General features: G+C 46.8%; 1 protein-coding gene across 2 annotated transcripts; it reads right to left on the reverse strand.

Annotated features, from left to right (window-relative positions):
• Positions 1 to 38: 38 nt before the first annotated feature.
• Positions 39 to 15,827, reverse strand: TM2D3 (TM2 domain containing 3). Of its 2 annotated transcripts, XM_053272616.1 has the most exons (6): positions 15,669 to 15,825; positions 13,253 to 13,345; positions 9,482 to 9,639; positions 8,179 to 8,353; positions 7,263 to 7,338; positions 39 to 4,953 (listed from the first exon to the last, which is right to left on the reverse strand). In XM_053272616.1, the coding sequence occupies exons 1-6, from the start codon at positions 15,760 to 15,762 to the stop codon at positions 4,788 to 4,790; spliced, it is 762 nt and encodes a 253-aa protein (XP_053128591.1). In that variant the 5' UTR covers positions 15,763 to 15,825; the 3' UTR covers positions 39 to 4,787. The 2 variants fall into 2 exon arrangements, with proteins under 2 accessions (XP_053128591.1, XP_053128592.1); XM_053272617.1 differs by lacking the exon at positions 13,253 to 13,345 and having other exon boundaries at positions 15,669 to 15,827.
• Between the last annotated feature and the right edge of the window lie 698 nt (positions 15,828 to 16,525).

Raw genomic sequence — 16,525 nt, forward strand, 5'->3', positions numbered from 1 at the left:
CATTTCTAGCAGCATGCAAAAAAAAAGGAGGAACCAAATAGGATGAAACAAAATATTGTTTATTAGACTCCATTATATTAAACTGAAGACTCAACTTCTAAGTGTATTGATCACAACATTCAGCTGACTGTTCAGTTCAGCAAGAGACTATCTCGCTACATAACCTCTTGCAGTATCTGCACCACACACAAACCACTCCTCCAAAGTAGAAACCAAGCAACTGAAGGATCCGAGATAAATCAGAGCCTAAAACAAAATATCCTACTCAGTGGGATTACTAAGCCAGTGCCAGAAGAGTGTGTCATGAAGTATTTCTTCCCCCTACAGATGCAATTTGCAACATCTAGCAAGTTTTCCTATTTGAATCCATACGTTCATCTATAGGGCAAGCAATCATATGATGTAGGGGTTATTAAACTTGGGTCCCCAAATGTTGCTGGACTTCAGCTCCCATCATCCCCAGCTACAATGGCCTTTTGTGGCTGGAGATGATGGGAACTGCAGTCCAGCAAGGTCCGTCTCCCGTTAGCACCGGCGCGTCTAGTGGCGACTCGGAAAGATAGGCAAAGAGCCAGGAGACTGGCACTTCTCTGCAGCTGCTCCTGGCCTACGGAATGCACTCCCGGCAAAGATTTGTAGTTTGGGCTCATGGCTGGCCTTCAAGAGAGCCCTAAAGACTTGCTTGTTTGGCCTGGTCTTCCAAGGTTTTTGAATTGCTTTTAAGTATTTTTAATTGGTTTTAAAATGGTTCTGAACTCCTTTAGATTTGTTTTTATATTGTTTTAAATGCTGTTTGTTGTATTTTACTTGTTGTGTATTTTACTTGTTGCCCCACCCAGAGCCTTTGGATGGGGCGGTATAGACGTGTAAAATAATAAATAATAATAATCTGGGTCCCCAAGTTTGAGAACCTTGCAATAAGGTGCTTTCACAAGTGACACTAAGAATGCCTTTTTGTCTCTAATACTTTAATTTTTGACAGTTTAATATTGTTAATACAGCATACAATTAAACAAAAGAATCATTTGTAATTTGAATACTCATGAATGTGTTTAGTTACTTCAAGTAATATGTTGGATATCCATTTCCCTATTCCTGTGCACAAACGCCTCCTTATTCCCTATATGCATTATAAATGGTCTATCTTCGTTTTGGGGACAAAGGAGGAGGGTATTCAGGCTGTCCTCATAGGAACAAGGGCCTCTCCTGCACAAGGAACTGAGGGAGCAGGGGCCAACCTTTGAAAGAATGTGAAATGGTTACTATTTGAAACTGCACATTAGAAATGAGAGTGGTGTCAAACAAAATACAGGAAAAAAAAAAAAAAAATATATATATATATATATATATTTATGGGGCCCTTGTGAAAGCAGCCTTAAAAGCTAATACATACATACATCCATGACTTCCTTCACTGAGATTAACGCCATACAGTAAAACAAAAACCACCCATGTACATTTGGCTTTCTTGCAATTCCCCAATATCATATGTTGGCAGAACTGCAGTTTTGCACCCATGGTGCCAGGCTGCCAAGCTACGAAGCACAGAGGCCTCTCTGCACAGAACAGACCCCTGTGCAAAATCTCAGAGGGCTCACCATACAACACAGAAGCCTCTGAGTGTGCCAGGCCTCGTGCAAGCTGATGACCCCCACTCCGGGGAGCCTTCAAGAGCCATTCCAGAACCCTACCAGATTCCACATCAAGCCTGAAAACCTTGGCAAAATCCAATTTCACCAAATAACCCTTTCAGAGCAGAACACAGCAGTCCCATCCATGCTAGGTCATACAAGTAGCTAAACTGGCTGCAGATATATGGCCTTGGAGTCCATCCAGTGAGACAGACACACCTGTGCTTTTACTTAGGCCAGTGTGCACACTTTTCCTACACAGAGGTGACCATCAAACAGGAACGACGTAGTGTGGACAACAGCCCTCGGCCTCCCAAGACTTCTGCATCCTAGAGTTCATCACTGCATTCATTTCTTGCTGATTCAGTGATTTTGGCGTGAAGAAGGGTGGGATTTAGGGTGGTTGGAATTCAGATAGTGACATCATCCACCAGTTCGAGCAATGTGCAGTAAAAGCAACCAGTGCTTGGCATGTTAGGCATCACTGAATTTAACTGCACTCTCAGTCTGGTGTTTTAACTTTCTAGACCAGTGTTTCTCAATGATTTTGGAGTCATGGACTGGTACAATCTTTGTGTGCAGTTAGTAAAGGGGTCACCCCCCCCTTGCCACTAGCCCTACCCCCCAGTGATGTCATGCACAAAGTGGGTGGGGACCAAGGTCCACGGAGCCCAGGCAAGCTCTCCAGAGCTCATTTCTAGGCAGGCAGCCCTCGCTGCTGGATAATGTTCGTTTCACTTCCTCAAAATGAACATTATTCAGCAGAGAGGGCTACCTGGAAATGAGCTTCGGAGAGCTCCCAGCAGCCAGAAGTTGTTTTTTTGGAGGTGATTTTTATTAGTGATGCCTTACGGACTGGCACCGGTCCATCGACCGGCGGTTGAGAAACATTGTTCCAGACTGGTGACTGTATGACTGTATCTTTAACAGCAGACAGCTTAATGGGGTATTTCCATTTCAACTTGCTACAATGTCTGAAGTCTAGGATGAAGATTGCAGCTCAGTCATCTACCACAAGGGTTCACAACCTTGGGTCCCAGATGATGTTGGAATACAACTATCATCCCCTTCCAGAATAGCCTTCATTGTTGCAAGGGATGATGGGAATTGTAGTCCAACATCTGGGGACTCAGGGTCAGGAACCCTGATGTATCAGACCACTAATGAAGATTCCCAACAACTCTGTTAACACTTTGCTCCTTTTCAAAATAGACTTAAATAAGTAAAGCCTTTATTACTGTCTTTGACCAGATGTAATATAACATAGTAGTAATTAATGCCAGATGTGAAGTAACAGTAGGGAATATAAAATCATATATACACCAGTATAATATGTACCAGCAGTATAACAGAGAACTTACATCTCAGAAATAATGATAGAATGAAATATAAACAATTGAAACAGAATGTGCACAGAGACCAATTCAATTCAACCGTTTATCATTGCTTAGTTCACCCAGTTATAGATTGGAGGAGTCTTTTGTTAATTCACAATGCACTCAGCTAGCCATAGTGCAAAATGTTGCCACTGAGTAAGTAATCACTGCTTGCTAATCTGATAATAAAAATGTCACATAAAATTCTTCTGAGCAACCTGGCAACTGTGAGATAAATGGGTTAATGAGCTTAGGGCAAAGTTGGGTGTAGAAGTTGCAGTAAAACACCACATATCCTTCTGTCTCTATCCTTCCTCCTCCACTGGGGTAGACACATTTGTTGTATGGCATTTCATTAAACTTGCCCTCCAAAAGTGCTGATGGGAGCACATTAAATCTGGCCACAGAGAACAGTCTTCAGTGTTTAGGTACTTCTAACACAAAGAAATAATCGGCTGGGCACAAACGAGGAGTCAATCTCCATGATTTAACCTGATCAGAGACTAGCCCAAGATAGTGTTGATGTGCTACATCTAATATGCAGTGTTTCAACATATTTCTGGCCTTTCATAGCCCATTGTCATCAAGATTTCAGGTGAAAGCCCATAAGTTAAGAGCTTTTCCATCAAGGGTTGTTTCCATGATGATTGAAAAACTGTCAACATTAGAGGGGCTGGTCCTTCAGGAAAAAATAATTTTCAGCCAGTAATTAAGGCCAGGAGTCCAGACACCTGGCCTTACATGATCTGTAACTCTGCCTCCAAACCAAAGTTGCACTGGGAATACAACTAGCCACCTGCAAAACCGATCTCAAATTTTTTTGATGGGATAGTTTCTAACGGGGCACAGTTGGCATGGTGAGCTGCATATTCAATCTGGGCCTTCTTTCCCCGAGAAAGAAGAGACTATCCCATCAAAAATCATACAAGATGATTGCCCCCATATTGACTGAACAATGTGGGGGTAAGTATACATCCTTGCTTAACTCCATCACATATAGGGACACCACTGGATAAATGGCCCTTTGGGTTGCAGCAGATCATACAGCTTCCTGATAAGGAGAAGCAATCGCTTATCGATTGAGGAGGCCTCTAACATCCTCCATAGAATGTGTCTGGAAATGAGGTCAAGTGCAAATTTAAGATCTACAAAGGCCAAGTATAGGGAGGTCTGGGGCTTGATCATATATTTCTCCACCCTGTGCTGTAAAACTAGTCTATGGTGGAGCGGCCAGTTCTAAAACCGGCCAGCCCTTCCGCCAAAATGCCTAGAATAAACTCAGGTTATTGCATCTTCTTCAGTCTTGCTTGAAATAAAATCGAAAGTCACAGGATTACGAACAATTAAATGCGAGAAAAAACTTAGATGAAAGATACCACTCCACTCAAAATCCAGGACTCAGGCAGTATTTCGAACAGGGGGGTGGGGGCGGGGGAGACCACTCTTACAGGCATGATTAGGAAACTTGCCAGGCATGTCCACTAGTGTGAATTCGTTTCCATCTCTCCAAGAAGTAGTCCTGCGCTTTAGCTGTGCAACTTAAAATTTTTTTTTTCACAGAAAAAATAAGATGCATTTGAAAGCCGAAACAAAAAACCAAAAACCCTCCAAGATAGCATACAGCAGTTCAATGATCCATTCATTTATTTCACCTTAAGTTAAAGGCAAGCTAAGTACAGATACTGTACATTAAATATATGTGCATACATGGAACAAGTGCTCCTAGACCTATGTTTGAAGTCCAGTGTGTGTCTTCTCCGACGGTTCTCTGTGCCGCTGGTTAGATGTAGAGAGAGCCGTCTGCAGGGCCCACGTAGCCAACTCCGATGAGCAGCACGTCGATCAGAGTCCAGATTCCCAGGCCCCCAAAGCTGAAGAGTTTGCCCAGGCCCTCCCGCCACTGGCCCAAATAGAAGCGGTCTGCTCCAAAGCCACCAAGCGTGATGCTGCAAACACAACACAGGAATACATGAGCAGCTGTCTCTCCACCCAAGTATCCCCACACCTGGGCTTTGGGTCTGTATAAGAGACAAACTGCATATTATGTGAAGGTGGTAGCGAGCACGAATGGTCCCCTTTGCTAAGCAGGGCTTGCCTTAGTTTGCATTTGGATGGGAGACTACATGTGAGCACTGTCCCCTGAGGGGATGAGGACACAGCTCAGTGGGAGAGCATCTGCTTTGTGTGCAGAAGGGCCCAGGTTCGTTCCCTGGCAGCATCTCCAGGTAAGGCCGGGAAGGACTCCTGCCTAAAGGCCTGGGAAGCCGCTGCCAATCAGCGTAGACAAGCTAGATGGCCCTAATGGTCCGACTCAGTAGAAGGCAGTTTGCTATATGCCTAGGCCTATGGGGATGAAGCACATCTATATCGATCCCAGCTGCACTGCATCTCCATGGCTTAGTCACGTTACATGATGAAGAACAGGTTGAAGAGGAAGGACAAAAGGGGGAAAAATACAGGTAGGGAAGCCAAATAAATGCAGACTCTCATGGGTCGCGGAACCCAACCGTGTCCAGGCAGAAAATGTTTCTTTAGAAAACGGTCACATTTGGGCCCTAGCCGACTGCCAACGGAGGGAGCCACAGAAGAGGCCCTTGCAGAAACAGAAAGCATTCTCAGTCCATCAGAAACGTCGGAGAGCAGACACACTCCGAGGGAGCGGTGGCCTCGAAGGTTGGCAAGGCACAAGCTACTCCGGGCTTCGTGGCCTAGAGAGCCAGCGGGCAGTTGGGCTTCGGCCAAAGAGGCCAGAGTTCAAAGCTACAAAGCTTCCAGGTGACCGTGATGCCGCCACACACTCTATGCATGCCAGGATTTCCCCATTATAACTAGCTGGGCTGGGTGCAGAGCTTCTGCGCCTCTGGCTGGCCCGCCCACTGCTGCTATTTCCTCCCCTGCCCCCCCGCCACAACTAGCTTTCTAGCCAGCCAGCTGGCCGCTTCTCACCCCACCACCATGCTTTCTGTCGGGCCGGCCAGCTAGCCCACTTCCTCTCCCCTCGCCCGCTTCTCACCCCCACCCTGGCTGGCGGGCCGGCCAGCTTCTCCGCCCCAACCCTGTGCTTTCTGGCTGGCGGGCCGGAAAGCCGGCTGGCCACATCCTCCCGCCCACTCCCGGCAGTGGCTGCCAACTCCCGCTGGCTGGGCTGGCCTGCTGCCACCTTCTCCTCCCAGCGGCCAGCCCGGCCTGCCGTCGCCTCCTGCTCCTAGCAGCCAGCCCATTGCTGCCCCCCTCCCTGTTCCCGCCAGCTGGCCCGGCCGGCATCCCTATTTCACCCCCATCCCTGTCACTAATCCCATCTGGCAGCTGTTCACGAACTCTCGCGAGAGCTGCCACACACTGGATTAGCAACAGGTACGCCTAGCAGAAATAAATATATAGATACTGTGTCCCTGCCTTTTAACAAGTCTCAGTCCACGATGCGCACAACACATGCATTTTAGGGAAAGGGGGGCATTTTTACCAGTTAAACCCACTTCACAGAGCCCCTTCGGGCTGCCACCCTCTCCTCTCCAATGGGCTCAGATCAGGCTCTGAATGATGGGACAACCATTCCAGTCAGGGATATGCCCACCTGTCTATGGTTACTGCCTCCGCAATAACTACAGGATGTCCTGTGCACTGTATGACAGAAGAACAAGCAGGTCCTAACCCTTCCCCCAAGAAAACCGTTTCCTGCTTCCTGCCAAGGCAAGTTATAGAATAACCGACATGAGCAGCTGAGGGGCAAAGAAGCAAGTCCAACGTTGGTCGTGCATATGACAAATGGAAACCGCAATTTCCCTCCATTTTTCTTGTAAAAGTCAGCGCATGGGAGCATATTATAATTGGAAAACCAAGGTGGTCTATCACACAGGGCTGTTGTGAGGATAAAGGAGGAGACCATGTATGCTACCTGAACTCCTCAAAGAAAGGGTAGGATACAAACTTAATACTAATTAGTTCCAGAAGGCTACAGAATGTCCCAAAGAACCAGAATTTTAACAAGTTAAAAGGCAGATGACCAATCAGCTAAAAATGCCCATTACCAACTTTAAAATGAGGGTTGGGACTCAACATCCATACCTTCTAGAACAGGGGTTCCCAACCAGATGTTGCTGAACGACAACTCCCATCATCCCCAGCCACAATTTATGGTGGCTGGGGGTGATGGGAGTTGTAGTTAAGCAACGTCTGGAGCACCACAGGTTGGGAACCCCTGCTCTAGACAGATGCCCAGGGGGGAAAAGTCTAGAAATTGAGTCATCTTTCCTACCTTAAAGCCAAAGCTGTTGACCATTTATAGCCTCCAGTCCAGTTGCAGTAAAGCATCTTCGGAAAGGTACGGTTACCTTAAAACAGACATAGTGGAATCTTAAAGCCATTACTTCAAAGGCAAAGGTGGGCACACACACTGAAACCTTATGCACAAGCTGGCTACATAACTGGCCACATCACAAGCCAAGGTGGTCATCGTGGCAAGAACATAGTTCAGAAACCAGGATCTGACTTTCAGTTGTCTCCTTGCTAAGGAGGTCCACACATTATTCTTTCCAGAAGATACCCAGCAGAGACTAGATGCCAACGTGGACGGCACCACACAAGACCTGGAAAATGTTTCCCTCCACCCAGTGTTTGTAGAAGTTGGTGGTAATCATTATTATTATTCATTCAATTCCTATAGCACTCTTTCAAAAATGGCTCCGGGCAGTTTACACAGAGGAATAATAAATAAATAAACAAACAATCATCCCTGCACCACTGGGATGGTGCAATGGTACAGAACTCACAGGCTTCAAGAAAGTAAAAAAGGCTAACTTAAGAGCATCACCGAATGACTACCATTCATTTCCAGGTATTAACCCCCCCCCCCCAAATCCCAGGATCAGAATAGGGCAGGGGTTTCCAACCATTGGGAAATCTTGTCATCCCCAGCTGCAAGTTATTATGGCTGGGGATGATGGGAATTGTAGTTCAGCAACTTCTGGAGTACCAAAGGTTGGGAAACCCTGGAATGGGGTATCACAGGCATAGTAAATACAAGCAATCCAGAGGTAACCAGCATAAAATATCCACATGTGCCCGTAGAATTTTAAACTGTAAGCTCCTTGGGGCAGGGACCTGCCCTCTTATACTCTGAAAAGCCCCCGACTTGTTGATGACAGTACATTCATTACAGCAGCCTGGCTTACCTAGGCAATGAATATGATCCCGAACCGTGCAATTTGCACTGTACCGTTCTCGTGGACAAGAGACAGTCTTGCAGTTTGTAGAATTGGAGCAAATATAATCTGACGGGGGAAGCTGCCAGCAAATCTGGCAAGTCATGTGGATCGTGAAGTTTTCCTGACGAACGTTCTTCTGATCCTGCACATCAATCAGAAATCAGCCTCAGAAATAATTCACTGGGTAGGTGTATCCAAGTACTTAACAGAGATAATTATATGCCTTGCTCTCTAACTCAAGAGTGGTTAAACGAGGCCCTCCAGCTGTTGCTCAACTACAACTCCCATCATCCCCAACCACAATGTGGCTAGGGATTATAGTTCAACAACAGCTGGAGATCCAAGCTGGCCCACCCCTATTCTAGATGACCTTATGTGATTCATTAGACATTAAGAATACTATTGTATTAACTATTTATTGACAGGACAATATTTTAGGTTGGTTTTTTTGAAAATTTGAAATATTTTGCTTGACCAGGGACAGCCAAGGGAGCTCTCAACATCACCCGGCTGATACATCTGCTGGTTTTGGTGGCACCTAGGTTCCAGACACCATTACAAAGCATGCATAGTTTTTATCAAGAAGCAAAGCATCCAGTCCCAAGGTGACATGTATACCGTATTTAACCAAACAGAAGATGGCTCTGAATTTAAAACGGCCCCCTTAAAAAAACACAACAGAAGTTAAATTCAGGCTCTACTCTTATTCACCTGAAAAGGAACAGGACTCTGAATTTAAGACAAGCCCCCAATTTCTAACTTCAAAAAAACTTGGAAAAAAACCTGGTCTTGAATTCAGGTTAATCTGATTAATTGAGAACTCTGCTTCGGGCCGATACTGAACAGTGAAACCAAGGGCCTAGTTAGGGGTTAATAACTTCAGCCCTCCAGCTGTTTTGGGACTGCAGCTCCCAGCATCCCCAGCCACAGTGGCCAATAGTCAGAGATGATGGAAGTTGTAGTCCAAAGTCTGCTGGGGAGTGGAAGATGTGCAGCTGTGGCTGAGACAGAAGCTACTTTTTGTCTCAGGGACATGGTGGGGGGTGGAGGTGGGGGGAATCTTAGGCTTGTATATGAGCACGTGCCACCTTCCCTGCCTTGCTTAGAAAGTAGGGTCTGACCCAGAGAACATCGTGATTGTCTGTACCCCCCAGGAATTCCCCACCCTGCTATCCAGACAGCCACACAGCTGTACCAAGCAAGCTTTTCCAGACAGGTACCAGACACAAGATTCATGTTAACGTGATAAATGATTCGCTGTCTTACTTACAACACAGTGAACCTGGGGTCTGGCTGTACAGTCAAACACAGCTGGCTTTCCATAGATGCAAGAGAAGTTTGTTTTACAGGTCATACACTTTGGAGGCAGGCGGCTGCAGGGTCCATTACTAGGGCATTCAACCACGTACGAGGGAACTGCCGTCACATCTGCAGAATTAAATGCTGGTCAGAATAAGAGCTTTAATACTAACCACAGCAGGGCTGGAGAAACAGTTGAAGTTCCTATCAAATGCCTAAGCAAACTGCAATTTCCCAGCCTGCTGTGCTGAGTTCAATATTCCCTTTCCTTTACACATTTTAGTCGCTGTGCAGCTTTACCCTAGGGACACAGATTCAGAAATAAGACCCACTGCATCCTGGGTACGCAGGACAAGGCTGCACTGTAGTCACACCTGACTTACTCCCAGGTGTGCATAAAACCGCAGCCTTGCAGCATGGGATGCAGAACATGCATCGTCTCTGCTAGAGTACCTTCCTTATGAGGCCAGGCTACTACACCTGGGGCAATTTAGTTTAGAAAAAAGGCGACTGTGGGGAGACATGAGAAAGGTCTATAAAATCATGCATGGAGTGGAGAAAGTGGATAGAGAGAAATTCTTCTCCCTCTCACATAACTCTAGAACCAGGGGTCATCCCATGAAATTGATTGCCAGGAAATTTAGGACCAGCAAACAGAAGTACTTTTTCATACAATGCATCATCAACTTGTGGAATTCTCTGCCACAAGATGTGGTGACAGCCAACAACCCGGATGGCTTTAAGAAGGGTTTGGATAACTTCATGGAGAAGAGGTCTATCGATGGCTACTAGTCGGAGGGCTATAGGCCACTTCCAGCCTCAAAGGCAGGATGCCTCTGAGTACCAGTTGCAGGGGAGTAACAGCAGGAGGGAGGGCATGCCCTCAACTCCTGCCTGTGGCTTCCAGTGGCATCTGGTGGGCCACCGTGTGAAACAGGATGCTGGACTAGATGGGCCTTGGGCCCGATCCAGCAGGGCTGTTCTTGTGATCCATTCAATGGATCTTACGCCCATGTGAGTACGCTTAAGATTGCAGCTGTAGGGTGTTTTTGCAGCTTTGAGAAGACATTTGGATTTACTTTTGCTAAGGCTTGGACAGAAAGGAGACTGAGGGGCTGGGCTGGACAAGTTCTGACTATTACACTGACAAAAACATAAAATGAGGAGAGAATCTAGAACACATAACTGGGTGATCATTCTTCAGTACAAAAGGTGCACAAGGAGCTTCCGCAAACAGGGGATACAACCCATGGAGAAGAACAGTTTTCATGGAGGGGAAGGTGGGAGGAGAAAGCACAATATCAAATTAGCAACTGTGCTTTATTTAGCTGTGGCGTGCTTTTGTGCCACACAGTAATGATGTCTACAGTCACATGCATATATATATTTCTTCAGATCAGTACTGAAAAATCCATGCAGTCTCCACTAATCAATTCCAGATCAAACGTTTCAGTTTCATAAGTGGACTTTGGCTCACCTATCCAAATGAAATCAACAGCTTTCTACCGGCCCTGAATAACTGATGTGTTTTCTCCAAGTGTGCCAAACTGAAAATTTCCTTTTTTTATTTGTAAACATCAGCAAAAATATTTGTGCTTCCAATGACTTCAATCAACCAAATTCCAGAGACCAATGCAATCATAACTGGTTTTCAAACTAAGAAAGGTCTTTCCTTCAACATAGATCATGTGCTGCTCATTTGTAATTCTTTGTTAGGGGAAACCATTGGTCCATTTTCCTCTCATTAAAGGCCAAACCACACATTATATGTAAATGCAGGCAGTGGTATTGGTTTCAAAAGCTGCTTCAGCAGAAAGGGTCCTTGAGAACAGAGTTGTGGCGAGGAGGGGGATACTTAACACATTCTCCCATGGGGATCTCCCAGCTCCACATCCCTTCCCTCTGGTTGGAAATGTGTGCTTCCATTTGTTTTAAACCCTGTCTGTTAAAACACCATGGGTGATAGAGAGATCTGGAGCATGTCTCGCTCCAAACCATTCCTCTACTCCCACTCATCTCCTCCCCGAAGCAGGTTTTCCAACAGAGAATGCTGCTGGGCTATGTTACACACGTGTGTAACATGCAGCTCGGCCCTAACACAGTGGTGCTCAAACATCCTACCAGTAGGGTTGGGGAACCATGAGAAGGAAAGAGCATGAAGTTCCAGAGAATGACCAGTAGAGCCATCCTCCTGTCTCAATCAAGACCTAAATGAGTTGAACACAACCTGCCATACGACCTTCCCCAATTCACATTAGATTTTGTAAGGGCAATTGTATCCCCACTGCCTTGGGAACGAGGAACTGCTGCTTTGTTTTCATGAAAGCCTCCATGTGTACTTTTAGGAGGGAGTCAAAGATACTGCTTAACATTCTTTTTCTAAGGCCAGTAATGAGCTGTTTATGTTTAATTCATTTTACTTCTATCTCACTTTCAATGGAATGTGTTCTCAAAGTGGCTCACATACAGAGAACATTCTAATGACAAAACACACAAAAATATACCATTAAAACCAGCATTAAAACAGATTGCCTAACATAACAGCAGAAACGAGTTGTAAAACATCTCCCATATTGTTTTAAAAAATCAATGTTTGGCTAAGAACAGGAAGAGTGGATGACTCCCATCTGCCCAAGCAAAGAATTTCACAGTGGTGGTGCCACCACTGAGAAGACCCTAAGACTAGAACTCTACAGATCCTCACATGTAGCAGCAAGGTGCACAGAGCCACAAGTGAGGATTTCCATGCACTCAGTTCTGGAACAGAATATTGGTGTCAGATGGAGAGAGGGAAGAAAGGAAGAGACGATCAACACATCTAAGCAACACTGCCCTTCCACTACTGCAGAACCTCAAAACCAGAGAATTTAGGGCAATGCTCATTATCTCCAGTACGACGTGAACAACAGAAACAATATAATCCAAGCTGCTGCTACTTTTGAAAAATGAGTATCTGTTTGGTCCGATAAGAGCAGTAGTTTGGATTAGGGACGTGCATGGAACCAGTTCGGAGGACAACCGCCGGTTCCACTGGTTTGAAGCCGGGGGGGGGGTAATTTTAAGGGCAGGGGAGGGTGAACTTACCCCTCCCTCAGCTACCCACCCCACCGTTTGCAAAGGCCCCGTTTGCAAAGGCCCCGTTGGGGCAGCAGTGTACCTCCCTGCCGCCCTGTTGCCTCATCCCTACGCCAGATGTACCCAATGTGCCTGTGTACACATGTCAGATACGTGAGCGCGATGTGTGTGCACTGGCGTACACAGGCACGTTGGGTAATTCTGTTGACACGAAAGGCAACGGGGCAGCAGGGAGGGATAAGTGTACCCTCCCCTGCCGCCTTCAAACTTCCCCTGCCCAGTTCCGTGCACACCCTAGTATGGATACTGTGCAGATATGCTCGCTGTTTATTTACTGAATATTCAGAAAGATTAACTCTTAAGATTTAGGACTCAAGCATTTGTATATGGGAGAAAGGTGCATCTTCTCTCATACAGCTGATTAGCGAGTGTATGCCCTAAAGTACTAGCCAGTGCCTTGGGTTTAAAGGCTCATTTTCAGAATTTAGAATATCCTGGGAGGGAGACAGGCCAAGCCGTTCCATGGGTCAACTACTCTGTATGCCAAATCTACCAGCACTTTTCACAATCCTCTAAAAAGCTGTACTATGACACTTCAGTGGTGGAACAAAGATCATGAAGCAACACAATTCTGCACAACAACAATGGGAGGAAAACAACACTGTACCTGGTGCTTTAGAAGCTGGAATGTGTGTGCTTGTAGGGATTATTGCAACTTTTGCCAGCTGAGCAGGATGAGAATGCTCTAAGCTCAATGATCCTGAGGAGGGGGGAAAAACAAAATACTAACATGATTCAAAGCACTTCAGTTACTATTTGGAAGTTACAGCACAATTCCAGGAAATCAGACTTGGGCTCAGTGTTCCCTCTAACAGGGATTCCCAAATGTTGTTGACTACAATTCCCAGCATCCCCAGCTGCAATGGCCTTTGGCTGGGGATACTGGGAATTGTAGTCAACAACATCTGGGAATCCCTGTGAGAAGGAACACTGCTTGGGCTCCTCAAATTCCTTTGCGCCCCTGAGAAAGTGAAGTTGGGAAGATAATAATGGATGGGACGGGACCTTTTCCACACAAATCATATGCTCTTCCATAGAACTATGTTCCACTCCAACAGGGCTAGAAGACTGCTACTCCCCCAACTGCTTCACATCCAGTGAGTCACCATTGTGCAAAGTGCTGCCTGGTAGAATTCTATCATTACCACTTTCCTTTTTAAAGTCTAATCTTCTGGGTTCTTTCTCCTCTCTTCTCCCCACCTTCAGCCCCTGGCCTTCTAGAAGGAAGCTGCCTTCTACTGAGTCAGACCCTTGGTCAATCTAGCTCAGTACGGTCTACTCTGATTGGCAGCAGCTCTCCAAGGATTCGGGCAGGAATTTATCTCAGACCGACCTGAACATGCCAGTGGTTTGAAACCAGTGTTTCCTCTAACAGGGACCGCCAGGTGTTGTTAACCGCAACTCTCATAATCCCCACGCAAAAGCCATTGCAGCTGGGGATTCTGGGAGCTGTAGTCAACAACATCAGGGAATCCCTGATAGAGGGTCAACAACATCTGGGAAACATTTACACCTTCAGCATCCCTGCTAGTTGAAACTGGGACCTTCTGCATGCTAAGCAGATGCACACAGGACCACTGTGCACCAGAGCAGAGCAACAACCTCACTGCATGAAAGCCAGTTATCCCTTCACCCTGTAGCCATAAGACAACAGCCCATGCTTATTTTTCCAGTCCAAAGACAAAATATATGTCAAAGCATTGCAGCAACCACACTATATGTATACCTGTAAACAGGCCTCAGGCCTTTTCATGTTTACCTCCTGCCCCCACCTTCAAAAAATAGTTCTACATCAGTCTCCCGTGAGGTTCAGTCTTGGATAGATACCCTCTCTGCTAAGACAATTCTTGGGCAGCAGAGCTGGGAACCATCTCCCTCTGTCCCAGACTGCAGACAGCTTCTGACAGCCAGGGTACAGAAGCAAGTTGGTTACTCCAGTCAACAGACCCCAACGATCAGAATGATGCTACGTGGCATAACTATTGCTAGGCATTTGGGGGGGGGGTGAGTGGGTGGGTATATGCAGCAAGCATGGAAAGCTGGCTTCTCCAAAAGAGACCAGGAGTCGACACCAACTTGACGGCACACTTTACATTTACATAATACATGCAGTAAGTAAATAATAGCCACCTAATGGCGCAGTGGGGACATTATTATTATTATCATCACATTTTATATCCCGCTCTTCCTCCAAGGAGCCCAGAGCAGTGTACTACATCCTTAAGTTCCTCCTCACAACAGCCCTGTGAAGTAGGTTAGGCTGAGAGAGAAGTGGCTGGCCCAGAGTCACCCAGCTAGTATCATGGCTGAATGGGGATTTGAACTGGGGTCTCCCCAAGTCCTAGTCCAGCACTCTAACTACTACACCACGCTGGCTCTTGCCTAGCAAGGTTGACTTGCTATGACTTGCCTAGCAAGGTTGCCAGTTCAAATCCCCGCTGGCACTATATAGGGCAGCAGCGATATAGGAAGATGCTGAGAAGTATCATCTCAGACTGTGTGGGAGGAGGCAATGGTCAAGCCCTCCTGTATTCTACCAAAGGCAACCACAGGGCTCTGTGAGCACCAGGAGTCGACATCGACTTGACGGCACACTTTACCTTTAAAGAAATAATAAGTAAGAAGAAAAGTGCCCTTATTAAAAGACGGCCAGATGCAAATCATCATCATCGCTAGGATTTTATGAATTATTATTGTTACTATAAATTACTATTTTGGTATAACTGGTATTGCTATTAATTGGCAATAGTAATAATTGATATTACTATTACTATTGCTTACTGTTAATTTAGGGTTCTCCAGCCTGGTCCCCCGATGTGGCTGGACTACAACTCCCATCATCCCTAGCCCAAGGCCACCGCGACGGGGGATGCTGGGAGCTGTGGTCCGGCAACGTTCGGGGACCCGGTCTTGAGAATCCCGGGATTAGCTCATTAACGGAGCCCGCGCAGGCGCGCCCCCCAAGCGGCCCTCCCTCCCCACAGCTCATCCCCACGCGGGGCTCCCCACTCCCCGCGACTCACCCCGCCCGGAGAGGACGCAGAGCTGCGAGAGGAAGAGGGCGACGCGGCACAGCCGCTTGAGCCCCCGCAGCCCGACCGCCGCCAGCGCCGCCATCTTGCCCTCATCCGGGGACTACTCCACTCCGCCAGCCCCGCCCTCCTCCATTCCCGGAGAACCATTCTTCTCTGGCTGGGTTTTTGTTTCCGGCGCCACTGAGCATGCGCCAATGCATCTTGCGCATGCTCAGTCGGCTCAAAGGAAGCCCCACGCCACCCTCCTAAGAACTCCTTTCTTCTTGAAAGTAGTCAGAAGGAAGCGCGGATTTCTGCGGAGAAGCGTCAGCTCTCGCTGCTGGCGCTGTTATTTTGCAACGAAATGATCCCGAAATGCAAAGGAGGGAGGACTGCGATAGTGTCCATGAAGGCGAATTTGAAGTGCTGTGAAATGCATGGGGGGGGGGGGAAAGCATACTCCGTCTTTCCGTTTGTTGCCAGCGCCCTTACCCTGAGGATAAATCTAACAGAAACTGCTACCCTCTATCTTGCATGCATGGCACAGTTTTGAATCGCTCCTCTATGTTACTGATTTCCAACCTGGAGAAACGTAAGCATTTCCCCTTCTGGTTGCAATACTGTAATCTTGCAGTATTGCATTGATTTTAGGGTCACCAGCAGAGCAGCATCCTTCTTGCCTGTGGCGAAACACTTGCTGGCAGCAGGATTCCTTTGTGCTGACAGCAACAACGCCTGTAGTGAAGTTCCCTGACTTCGTCTCTGCACCTGCGCAGCAACATGTCGGCCCCCTTCCCTCCTCTTCGCAGGGTCTGCGCTCTGGTACCATCCTGTGGGCAGAAGCCGCTCTGGCCATCACCTCGCAA

This window comes from Hemicordylus capensis, chromosome 10 (assembly GCF_027244095.1).
Source record: "Hemicordylus capensis ecotype Gifberg chromosome 10, rHemCap1.1.pri, whole genome shotgun sequence".
In the NCBI taxonomy this organism is placed as follows: Eukaryota; Metazoa; Chordata; class Lepidosauria; order Squamata; family Cordylidae; genus Hemicordylus; species Hemicordylus capensis.

What these genes read in the sequence shown, in the direction of transcription:
- TM2D3 (XM_053272616.1), bottom strand. Translation starts at nt 15,762, where the DNA reads ATGGCGGCGCTGGCGGCGGTCGGGCTGCGGGGGCTCAAGCGGCTGTGC. An exon ending in GGATCATATTCATTGCCTAG is followed by an intron (nt 7,339 to 8,178) that starts GTAAGCCAGGCT and finishes GTCTGTTTTAAG; the next exon opens with GTAACCGTACCTTTCCGAAG. An exon ending in TCAACAGCTTTGGCTTTAAG is followed by an intron (nt 4,954 to 7,262) that starts GTAGGAAAGATG and finishes TTGTGTTTGCAG; the next exon opens with CATCACGCTTGGTGGCTTTG.